Genomic DNA, 12994 nt, shown 5'->3' with positions numbered 1-12994 from the left:
ATGAGGAGGAAAATATCAGAATTCGGAAGTGTGAACATTCGCACATAATGGCCCACGCGTGCCTCCAAATGTGGATTAGAGATTTTTTTTTTTAAATTTTGCTGTCAAGTGATGTGATCGATCTTTGTTTTTTTTTTTTTTTTGTGCAGCTTTTTTTTTTTTTTTTTTCAAAAGTTAAGAGCAGAATGGATTTGTTTGTCACCAGCATAGCAGGGCTGCAATACATTCGAGCACTTGCACTGCGTAGTTTAGTTGTCTGGACATGATCACCAATACGCTGGTCCACGCGTACAGATCGAAAAGTCGCTTGCCATTGGGGCTGGGATCCTAGGCATGGTCTAATAAGGCTGGCATAGCGCCAGGTATGCAGTTCCTTCGTAGAGTGCTTCTCTCACATTGACTAGCCTGCGATCGCTGAAGTTCATTGGCACAGTGCACAGATTGCTGGGCGGGCAGGTGCACGTCCTGTAGAGGGTGTAGAAGTCCCGCGTCACATGTCCGCACGGTTCTTCCGGCTTGCAGTCAGGCAGCTGCACAGAGACCGCGTGGCCAGGCGTGAGAATGTGCACTGCGTGCGACCAAACCTGCTTTGGGGGAGTTTTAATAGCACGAGGCACGCGTGCAGGTCGCTCTCTTCAACACAGTGAAAGGGTGCCGAGAACACACGTGCGAACAATACATGCTCGCACCAGTGTTCTTTTTGTCAATAAATCACAGCGAAGTGACGGCGTAAATTAAGTCACGAAGCAGATGAAACCAAATGCACGGGTCGCAAACATTTTGATTATACCATTCGGGAAGCTCCACTTCAAAAGGTGACTTGAAACTGCTTCAGTACGCATTTTTCGGGTGGATGGATGGATGGAATATAGGAGCGTCCCCTTTGAAACGGGGTGGTAGCAGCTGCAATCATGCTATCCCCCCTCCCCCTATATCTTAATTATTGTTTTAGATTGGTTAACTATACCACCATTCTTCAGTAAGATGTGTTGTCGGCCTAGTTGGTGCAGTACTTCAGACATGTTATATTGCGCGAACAAAGACACACACAAGTCTAGGTACAGGACGAGCGCGAACTGCCAACTGTTTATTGGAAGGAAAAAGGAACGTATTTAAACCCTCGGCCACTCTGACGCTCATAGCCCATTCGCACTCACCCCACCCGGTATAAAAATTCATCAGTGGCAAGCCTAAGCATATGTAACTAAACACAACAAGGTTAACAATAAATAAACGATACAGATCTTAGCAACAACAGTCAATCGTAGCAAAGCAGTGTCAAGACTTCGAAGCAAAAGCTGTCAAAACCTAATAGCGTAAAAAAAAAAAAAATAAGAACACGTAACAAGGTAAAAACCAAAGGTAAGTAGTAAAAAAGCAAAAGTAGTCAATCCCTCGTAGCAAAAGCAGTGTCACATAACGAAGCAAAAGCAGTATAACAAAAAAGCCGTAAAATCAAGAACAAACCACAAGGTGTCTTTGTTCGCACAACTATAAGATGTCTGAACCACCATTATATTTATTGAAATTTTGTTTCTGCATTACTAACATTATGTCACTTTTCTGCTTTTAAGCCACCAATCTTCCAATCATTTTTTGCTAGCTTCCACCGCAGGTTCATTCACCCTGCCACTGGTAACTTTAAACCCCAGAGCTTCAGGAAGAGCGACTGCGCCTGCATCGACTTCCGGATGGATACCATTACATTCGAGTATAATATGGCCAATTGTTTTTGTGGCTTTACCGCATACTGCACATGTGTCATCTTCATGGTTAAATTTATTTTTGTAGCTGCGTGTTCTAAGGCACCCTAATCTAGCTTCAAAAAGTAGGGCTCTGCCTCTTGAGTTATCAAAGAAAGCTTCCTTCCTGATCTGCCTTTTCCATTTTCGGTATAGTTCCACACTCTGTTTCTTTTCCATCGAATTTATTCAATTTTTACCTTCTGTGTTTTTCACCTGTTGCTTAACGCTCTTTATTTCATCGTGCTTGTGACCAGCAAGCTTACTGGTTAGTTGACTAGTTATTTTCCTCCATTGGGAGTTAACGCTTTTTAGGTATAGGTATTTAAATAATTTGGCTGCCCGCCTGTTACTGTCCAATTTACTCAGGCATTCCTCATATAATATTTTACCCTGAGCTTCCCGTACTTCGAAATATGCCCAGCTCATATCTCCCTGTACCGTCTCATTTGTGGTTTTGCCGTGGGCACCCAGTCCGACGGCTCTCTGATTTATTTCTAATGCCGACTGTACCGCTGATTTTAGGCACAAAACCGCATTTCCGAAAGTAAGCCCGGACACCATAATTCCTTTCCAAATACCCCTCAAACCGCATACCTGTTATATCCCCACAATGCCCTATGCTTCATTATCCGGGCATTTCTTCAGCCTTTTGCCTTAAGTGATTGCTCATACTTTTCAATGTATGCTGGTCTTTCGTTTACCCATACCCTCAGATATTTATATTCAGCTACTCTAGGTATTTCATGGCCTTGTATTTTAAGACCCTGATCAGTTGAGCCGTTGAAAATCATCAGACCCGACATAACTGCGCTAAATCTGAAGCCTAGAGCGTCCTCTTCGTCTCCACAATACTTAACCAGAGTTTGCAATTCTTCCTGACTAATTGCTAGCAGCACAATATCGTCTGCATACATTAAACCGGGGAGGCACCGCTCTACCGTCTTTCCGCCTAATTTATATGACAGGTTAAAACCTAGGCTACGTTCTTGTATCCTCCGTTCAATATTTATCATATAAAGCATGAACAGCAGCAGTGATAGAGAACAACCTTGTCTTAATCCTTTGCATACCTCGACAGCTTCCGTACTTCTTCTCCCTTCCCATGTAATTTCTACTTTGCTATCCCGGTAGATTTCCTGTAGGAACTCTGTTATCTCATAACCGATACCTTGTTCTTTCAGTATGTTCCACAGGAGTTCCCTGTTTACGTTGTCGTACGCCCCGTTTATGTACAGGAAGGCCAAATACAAAGGTCTATTTTCAACTCTAGATATTTCGGTGCATTGAGTAAGCACAAACAGGCTATCATCTAAGCGCCTACCATTTCTAAAGCCGTTCTGAAGTTCTCCGAGTATCTTGTTATTTTCTACCCATGCTTGCATCCTTAATTTCACCGCCTGCATGGCCAACCTGTACATAACAGATGTTATGGTAATCGGCCTGTAGGATTTTATGTGCATCCTATCTCCTTTCTCTTTGTAAATCATATTCATTTTACTCTGCCGCCAGCTGTCCGGAATTTGCTTATTCGTTATGACTGTTTGCATAACTTTTAACAACGTTTCCTTACTTGGACCAAGTTCATTAATCAGCTTGATCGGCATTCCATCTATTCCTGTAGATGTGCTTTTAGGAATATTTTTTTTTCTGCCTTTTTCCAGTTTAGATTGGTCAGTTCTAAGCTGCTTTGTATTCTGCTATCTTGTGGTGCTTGCTAATTTGCGGAGATTACTCTATCGTCGCTCATAAATGACTCGGCTATAACTGATGTAATGTAGTTCACTGCGTTGTCTCCCTTTAAACAATTTCCCTCGTTATCTTGAATCCGATCCTGCTTTCTTTGATTCTTCTTCCCTAGCCAGCTTATATGGTTCCAAAATTTTCTTGCTCCGCCTCTAGAGGCATCGTGTATATCAGCCATTTAGCGATCGGTGGACAGTCTTATCTTACTTTGGACGATCGGGCCTGCACTTGAAGTTTCTTTTGTCGATATGATTCCCATTTTTGGTCGATTTCCTCCTGAGATACCTGTGCTTTCTTTGCCATTCGGTGTTCCCTTGAAGCAGCCCGTCGTTGTTCAATAGCTTGCCTGATTTCCTTATTCCACCAAATCCGTGGCTTCCTCTTTCCATTGCAGCGATTTGCTACTTTAACCTCCTTTATTTTTCTCCTCATGAGTAGTTCTACCTGTTCATAATCTTAGTCTTCCATGGGGCTTTTCTCGATTGCTTCCTCTATGTCTGCTGCTATCTGTGCTATTTGATCGTCGTTTAATTTTGCATTTACTTTTTGTCTAAGTTCCATCTCTCGTTTCATCAAGAGCCCCATCTGCAGACTAAGACGTTTATGATCACTTCCCAGACTACACTCCCCTTCTTCGTCGATTTCCATTTTTGTGACCTTGGCTATAAATTCCCCGCGACATTAGATAGTAGTCAATGGTCATCTGCCTGTTTCGGAATTCCCCCGTGATTTGTCCCTCACATTTTGTTTCTCTATTTACAATAACTAGGCCATGTCGCTCACAGAAATCTAGCATTAGCTTCCCGTTACAATCCGTGTATCCATCCATATCGTCGATGTGGCCGTTCATGTCCCCCAGTAGAATAACATCGGCCCCGTCTCCAAACTAGCTTATAATGTCACTGATACATTCAATGAATCCTTGTTTTCTTGTCTGCATTGGTGTCCTGTTCCTGAATAAACAAGCCCTAGCCATGTCCTTATGCCGGCAATTGTTCTTGAAACCCAGATATGTTCTTTGCAAGATGATTTTATTCTTTGCCAATTTGTTCCTTTGTGTATCAACATACCCACCCCTCCCCCCTTTTTTTTCCGTTCTCTTTCTGTTGCACCCTTTTCAGACGTAGGATTCTATAAACGGCAGATCAGTTAGATACCTGGGATGAGTCTCGCATAGAGCGTACACACCGATTTTGTCATCCTTCAACTGCTGTTCTGTCTCTAGCCATTTCGCTCTTTTTCTACCTCCTTACATGTTTATGTACAGCTGTAGATATGCAAAAATTATATACATGAGTTAAAACTGGTGCAAGATGATCTAGAACAAACTTAAGTCCTATCTGAAGTTCATCTATATCCTGTGCTTTACTGTTCTTTAGTGATTTAAACACAGAAAACACCTCTTCTGCTGTTACTGGCTCAAAAAAGGCGCTATTTATGTTTTGTATGTCTAGAAAGTTCAGAGCAGTTTCATCATGAACGCTTTCAACTAGGTTGGTAAAATACTCATTAAACTTGTTTGCCAAACTGTGTCCTTTTAGAACCTCATTGTTAATTATTAATTGAGTTCCTCACTTTGTCTGCTACCAATTTTTAATACTTTGCTCAGTTTGCGCCAGATATCTTTGCTACGAGCACCTGGTTTGCTCAGAAGGTTTTCAAAATAATTGTGTTTTGTGTCGCGCAGAAGTTTTGTAACAATGTTTCTATGTTTCTTATAGGCAAGAAGGCCTGTAGGGTCCCTAGTTTGCAGGAATTTAAAGTATAACACATATTTTTTCTTTATCATACTAAGGCATTCACCAGTAATCCGGGGCTTACGCATCTTTTTTAATTTTGTTTTTCTTTTTTTAATATTAATGATTTTTCGTAGGCTTCTTTAAGAATAACAATAAAAAGTTCATATGCTTTGTTAGCATTTTTGCATTCAAAGACAGGGATCCAGTTTACTTGAGCAATTTTGTCTCTAAAAATATTTAGACTTGACAGTGAATTACACAGAATGATTCAAAGGCTTTCTCCACATTTCACCATTTTTACAAAGCATGTAGATAGGCAGATGGTCACTCAAGGTCACTGAGATCCCACCAGCGTGCACATTATCCTCGAAGTCGTTTGTTACAAACAAATCCAGAAGGCTTTCAGAAAGACTTCCAGAAGAGTGGCTGATGCGCGTTGGGTCATTTATAACATTCTTGCGCCCAAATGTGTCAAACAATAACTGCAGTTCACGAAATTGTGATGTATTATGTAAAAGATTAATGTTGAAATCACCATCTACTACAATGTGTAGATTATTTTGAGACACAAAATTCAGTATGCGCTCTAAAAAAAAAAGAGAGAAAAAGAATTGGTCCAGTTTATCATCTGGTGGGCGGTATAGAACGGAGCCCTCGCGGACCCCCTAAAAAAGCTACAGCCCTGCCTGCCAGGCACCAGCTGATCTCTGCTCCCATCCTTCTGTTAAAATGGATGCCATCTCGCTAAAAAGCCCTGCCAAAACCTGATCTATGCACCTCCCTGTTTACCTCAACCACTTCAAAACGCTTCTCTAGGCTTAACTTTCTTAAGTCGTAATTAACTGTCATCACGTCCTTTTCAAGCTTTCCGTTCGTTCCTAGCACCTCCGGTACATACAACTATCTGCGCTTGCTGTGCTATCGCCCCGATATCGTCAACTCCCTGAGCTAAACTTTCCACCACTCCTGCAGCGTCACCATTTAGGACAACGTTCAGCCCCGCGGCTACTGTCACCATACTGCGCTCTGCGGAACTTTTCAACAGCCTATTTATGCTCTCTTTCAGCACTGCGCTTATTGTCATCCCTGGGAAAGTTCTAACACTCGCGTATCACCCTTTACCCGTTCCATAATATCTCGTCTGAACCTGCTCATGTTGGAATCTTCGGCGATAAGCACCTGGGCATTCTCCCTCTTAACTGTTGGCTCCTGCTTTCGGTTATCTGTGTCCTCTCTGGGATTTTCATTCCTTCTTACTTCCTTTTTTCCTGCTTATAAAGTGCGGCGCCATATGGAAGTGGTCAGTAAAAGCTGTCTGCTACTGTCATCATAGTCTTCTTAAGATCGCTTCGTTTATTTTTTCCTTTCATTATTATTTCTACGACTACTACGCCTAAGAATGCCTACTAATGCACCTCTTCAGCTCATTTTGTTTGTCAGGTTGTTGTGCATTCATCAACAACCTCAAAGTTTGTAACTCAGACACAGTTTCCTTTAATGGCCACGGGCGCCGCCACTATTCGTACACACCTGAATTTTGACCAATCAAAACCGCCGTTTTTTGATACATGTATCTACGGGGAGTTTCGCAACTGGTAAGGGACTCTGGTTTGCAGTGCTACGAGACGTGCGGGAGGCCTGAGCCAAAAAGGATGACGCTGCTATATATGCTACGCGCCTATCGACCACTGTGCAAGGATGTGGGAGGAGCATAGTCATGTTGTGCGTGCCATCCTGACTGGCACATGCTACCCTTGCCTCTCGTAGTGGTGCAGATGGCCTGCGAAACGGACCAGTTCTAGTATGGGTGAGCGTGCTTTTCAAGCTGCGTCATGCTATCGTTGCGGATTGAGCAGTTGCCTTGTCAGAAGCAGTTCCCCGGATCGAAATCGACAACTCCAAGTGCTTTAGTTTCGTGATGACACTGATGAGGGCCAGTTCAACGACCTCAGCCGGCAGCACGCCACAGTTGAACACTTGTGGCGCATGCTTTCATGGCAGCCTACAGTAGGCGAAGCTCGTACTCATATCGTAACGTGCATATGTAAAAGAGGGACTTCCAAAACATCTTCCTACTGTTGTCCTAAGAAACGATGTAATGTGCAGCACCAAGAGGCACAAAATTAGAATGCTCTCGTTTTGGAGGTAGTGACACAGCTATAATTTTCATCTGGGCCATATATGTTTGTATATGTATCGGAGAAAGGCATAATTAAAAATAAAAACATGAAACTCCTTGCTGCTCTTTCTCTTTCTTTCTCTTCATTTATTTCTTTTACAACGCCCGTTTTTTATAGCATAAGTGCCATGAGCGGACGGTTTTACGACAGGGCCAAAATAATGGCAGTTAGCGAATGTGGCTTTAGGGATAACTCCTCTCAACCCTGCGCCAATTTTTCTTTTTTTTTTTTTTTCATCTGAGATGCATTCAGAGTTGTCTTCCGGACGTCAATGACGTCACTGAATATTTGAAGTCTCTGCTGGACAGAATGGTAGAGCCAGTTCGTGTCTAGAAATAAGAAACACTTCCCAAACCAAGCAAATAGAGATGGACGCCTCCACTTGATACGGTGCGCCCATAGGAAGTGCTGTTAGGTACTGTCACTTCGTTCTTCTCTCAGCGCGGTGGTATGTTTCACTGAAATACATGCACTTGATGTTTCGTTAAGTAGCCATCTTCAGATAATACGCAAATAAATAATTGTGCATAAATATATGCATTCTTTAAGATAAGGCTGCAATTCAATGAGCGTGGAAGTGTGCGGCATGTGCGTACTCCTAAAGTTTTTGAGCCATTCAGATTACTTTTGCGAAGGTGGGTGTTCTATGCATACACACAAAAGTGTTCAACTTTTTCTTGATAGCAGAACAAGTGTGTATTTGAAGGGGATAAGTTGCACTACTTCCTCCAAATATCCGCCCGACCATAATACTCAGCATAATAATTGAAAGTATGAAGGCTGCGATAGCACCATTAAACCCACCGATTCACAGGTGAAGTACTGCCGCCGTTCGTAGTGGGTCGAATCTGCAGAATTGTTACCATGAGCCCGGCGATAATGGACGCCCGTGTCCTGTCCAGAACAGCGGCATATCGCGTCAGCATGCGTCTGCTTTGTGTCATTGGCCTGGGCTGCGTGTCCTAACCTCCTGATGACCTTGGTCACCAGCGACACTTGACTGGCGTTGCACGCTGGAGCTTGCCACCCGGCACACATCTTCAAAGGGAATAAGAGAGATAGAGATCAGAGTGCCAAGTGGCCAGGAGACGTATTTCTAATAGCCATGCAGCAACTCTGAAGGAAGGGGGGGGGGGGGGGGGATGGTTGCGTGATTCAATTTCGAATATGGGTAAGTTAGGCGTTTGTGTACGTGTCTCTTGCAGTTAACTGTAGGTGAAGATAAGTTACAAGGCGCAAAACTTGCCCATCATATTCATGATGGGCAATAAGTGAATCACAGATTAGTAAAAACGATCACAAGTGGAAATAATTCTCACTGTTGCAGTTGCACAATACCAATTTGAGAAAATATGAAATAGCTGTCCAGATTTGACAACACGCATGCGCGGATTTGTGTACACATGCGCTCTGCCGTAGCTGTGCCAATTTATGCTCTACAATCGCGTCTGGTCCTCTGTTTCAGCTCTATTTGTGATCGTCTTCTCTGCGCCCGACAAAACCTGATACAACAACGGAGAGGAGCAGCCGCGTGGCTGTCAAGAGAGAAGAGTTGTCGCATGCTGCCCAGCTCTATTTGGTTTACAATTTCTTTTTGTCTGGTATCTGTGGACAGAAAACTGTCTTGCAGGCATGCAGTCGATCCCGGATATATCGAACTCGATGGATATCTTAAAATAGTTTTATATATTGATACATCGAGATGTAAAACATGCCAACATATCAGCTCTCTGCAACCCAGAAGCGTGAATGTGGTGTACCCACGTAGCGGCGCGCTTCCTGCAGCGATGGGCTCCCCGCCGGCGCACTAGCAGCCCACCTGCAAAGCGCACGCGCGCACCAAGCGTCAAATATATGTGCCCTGGGCGCACCTCTACATGCTGCTCCGTGGACGCGAGGACGCCCTCCAAATATGTGGTGGGCACAAATGTGTGCATCGGCGCGCGCGTCCCACACTTTGCAGCTGCACCTCGCACCGCGTGTCAAGTGCCGTTGATGTTAAAGTTCACATAAAAGCTGCTGTGGACGATCCGTTGGGAAAAGTCACTGCTGATAATAAGATGTCTAATTATGTTACAGAGATACTATAAACGCATTAATAACTCAGTTAAAATGGGGTGCAGCTGATTTCTCCGTCTCCTTCGGCAGCGAAGCAGGCCACTCGAGAGCCGCCCGCAAGCCTTCGGTCAGCATGGCTGGCTTCACCGCATGGCAACCTGTGCATCCAACACCAGCTTCCCCGCGTAACAGCAGTGTCACGTTGAAAGCAAGCACGCATGACGGAAGGACACTTTCAAGCGGGCTCGACGTTGAACTCGCCAAGCGGTTTTATAGCGTTAGCGCTGCCAGCAGGTGCCCAAGGCTGCGCAGCAGATTCGGCTCAGAGCGCGAAAAATGATCGTGGGGGCGCCATTAGGAGAAAGGCATCTTTCAGGGGAAATTCGAAATATTGAATGTTCCTCCGAACGCGAATTCGATAAACGCGAACACCAGTCCTATATTTTTGCATGTAACTTGTAAAGAAATATTCCGAGTTCGATATAGGGAATGATTCAATATATTCGGGTTCGATATATCCAGGATCGACTTTGGTTTTTCATGACTGCGCTGAATAAGCGATGGCGAAAGCAGTCAACGGAAGCTATTTCGCTCTAGCAACCAGGCGTCTTCAAGATGGCAGTGCCCATTAGCCAAAAATAAAATAGCTTATATAAGCATATAAAAAAAAAGTGGTAAATGCTCTTTGAAATTTGCGAACAGTTCAGTAAGCGTTTCTGTAAATAAATGTTGGAACATGGTTATTGCGAGATCAACAAGAAATACAGCGAAAACAAGAAGAAGAAGTAAGGGCACTGAAATATTTTCTTTTCTCTTAGTAAAAGCCTCAATTGTTCGCACCTGGCAACGGCAAAAATATTGAGACGAGAGAACAACAACAACAACAGCTAATAAACAGAATCACAACCGAAGCTCAGCTACACTTGGGTGTCAAGGAAAGATGTCCGGTCCACGCGTGCCATTCGCGAGTGACATGAAAGTGAAAGGCACACCTTGAGCTGAGTCCTGGACGTGACGTTGAGCGCCGATCCGTCAGGCGTCGTGTCGAAGCCCCCAGGGCAGGGCTCTTTTCGCGGGCAGCGGCACAGCCTTATCTCGAGTGGACTCAGCCAATAGCGCCGGTGCACGAGAGTGCAAGCGGAGCGCTCTGAAGCGCACGGTGGCAGTTCACGCTCCCACGTGGCCTGCAACCACGTGCGGCGCATGATGAGAATGATAACGCGCATGGCATCGATAATATTGCGCAGAATAAAAGAAGGAGAAATAATCATAAGCACTTGGCCCGCAGATATAACGCAGTCCGCATTGGCACACAATGGTACGAACCGCAGTTTGCAAAGCGGCCTCTGTAGACGCACTCAATACGAAACGTCGTCTTTTAATTGATTTTTACACGGATAAACATCTATCGGTGTTCCGTAATTTCCGGACTATACTCTACACTCGGTATAGCCCGCAGGTATAGCCCGTGCGACAATAGCATTAGCGCCCAGATGCGCCCTTTTCAAAGGAATTCTAATAGCTTTCCTTCAGAGCATATGTTTCAGTACTTTTTTGCGGCGAAATTCCCGGTTGCACACGCATTGTTATTCTCCTTGTATTCTCTCTCTCTCTCTAAAAAAAAAAATAATAAATCTAGTTAGGTGACTACGTTTTTCTGACTAAAAACGGCGATAAGTGCCTGTGAGGACGGCTAACCTAGAAATAATACCCGGCGGCCACAAAATTAGCTGCATCGCGCGAGTCTCAAGGCCATGGCTCTTGCATACGGTTGCCCCCAAAGTAAAACGGAGTATGCAAGCGGCGGACGAATCGCTTCCCAGCGCACTCTAGCAGCGGAAGCTTATGCAGATAGCGAGGGTCTAGCGGGCCCATATCCTGGACATTTAATGCTTGCCTTATCTCTGGCACTGATGAAGCCGCTATCGTCATAGGTGCTTCATGCAACAATTTATCACTTGCGTGAATCGTTCAGAAGGGTCTTCTGGCTGGCTAGTTGGTGTAAAGCATTCATTGTCTCAAACTGCTCGAATAAAACGAGGGCAGAGCGAGAAGCACAGGAGCGCGCACAAAGCGCAGCATCGTTCCGAAAGAGTATTTGGCGGCTCGCGCCGCTTTTGCATCGTAAGCACTGCAATCGTTGCATTACTTACGATGCATGCAGTGCACGCTAACACGCCTGCTGTGATTCTCGCTTCGCTTGGCGCTGATTCTGCAACTATACCGGATCCTTTCGTTGCCGAAAACGAGCTGGGTTCGTTCGCACAATTTATACCGCTCATCTCGAAGGACGAGCTGGCACATCATCGCTCGCTCAAGCTGCCATCGCATAACGGAGACGACCTTGCTTGTTTAAGTGTTTCTATCTTCCGCGTAGGAAAAAAAAAAAAAAAAGCTAGCTCGAAAGGCCGCCAATTCTGTCCGAAAGTAGTCTGAGCATAATGGCAAGCGAATGGATATGGCAGCCTGCGGAGGGGACGGCTCCTGCGCGGACGAGACCGTCCAGTAAAACGGACCGGAGACGAAGGTGCGTCCATGTTTCCTCAGGTTCAGAAACAAGAATCAATTTCTGTTGTGATAGGAAGCACGATGCCCCTGAACTGTTGCGTTTCCTCCGGGGTCGATGTATTTTAAGACGACGACGTTTCGGCATTCTGGCAGTCGACGAGGGGCAAGTCGACAATCCTCTCATCTTTTTTTTTTTTCTTTTTTTCACTTAGAAGCAGAAAGAAAGCCCATTTGGACTTCGAGCTGAACACAGCGGTGAACCGGATGGCTGAAATTTAATTGAATTGAATTTGGCTTCATGCCTCATTGCTTATCACTTTTCGGCTACCTACACATCGTTGCATAATTTGCCCCGGCCCATCGGAGTGCGAAGAAACAAAAAGCATCCAAAAAGATGCCATCACGAGATGCGAAGGAATTCTTGCGCACTGCGCGTGGAACCTGCCCTAAGAGTAACCATACATATGTAAACGATGCTTCGGCTGCCATACCGGCTCTTTGGCAGAAGTAGTTTCTTCGAAATACGTTCCTTAGTGATAACAGTATTTATTTATTTGTTTATTTTTATGAATACTCTACAGGCCTTAGTTCGGGGCACAGAGTAAAGGGGGTAAGGATTGTAAACTTTACGGGAAACTGTACATAGACTAGAATTATACATAAAAATTAGACACCAACGAAACGCAGAGACAGCAAAATGAATTAACAGCTCAAAAACTATCTAAAGATACAGTCCATAATATCAAAACGTAAGAGCTAAATTATAATGCAGAAACTGAAAACAAACCATCAAACGCAAATTAAGAATTATGCTCTAAAATACAGGGGAGAAATGTACTTGAAAAAGCGATATGGTACAAACAAAGGAAATCAGCGTGACAGTTGAACGGAGCCAGCCGTAAGCCATAGCCACGAATAAATTTGACAAATGATATCATGATGAGTAATGGTTGAACAAAATCTCTCGAAATGTGCCGGGGTTTGTTATGGAAACGTAGTTGTCAGGAAGATTATTCCAGAC

The 12994-nt window shown here is 44.3% G+C and overlaps 1 protein-coding gene across 1 annotated transcript; it reads right to left on the bottom strand.

Moving 5' to 3' along the window:
• Positions 1 to 203: 203 nt before the first annotated feature.
• On the bottom strand, positions 204 to 10691 carry LOC146205889 (uncharacterized). Its single transcript, XM_084608215.1, has 3 exons — positions 10458 to 10691; positions 8212 to 8445; positions 204 to 530 (listed from the first exon to the last, which is right to left on the bottom strand). The coding sequence occupies exons 1-3, from the start codon at positions 10689 to 10691 to the stop codon at positions 339 to 341; spliced, it is 660 nt and encodes a 219-aa protein (XP_084464341.1). The 3' UTR covers positions 204 to 338.
• Between the last annotated feature and the right edge of the window lie 2303 nt (positions 10692 to 12994).

The sequence above is a fragment of the Amblyomma maculatum genome, chromosome 1 (genome assembly GCF_055883805.1).
Source record: "Amblyomma maculatum isolate TAMU_Amacu chromosome 1, ASM5588380v1, whole genome shotgun sequence".
NCBI classification, from domain to species: Eukaryota; Metazoa; Arthropoda; class Arachnida; order Ixodida; family Ixodidae; genus Amblyomma; species Amblyomma maculatum.
Note: the sequence above shows the minus strand (reverse complement) of the source record. Positions and strands in the feature narration are given on the sequence as shown.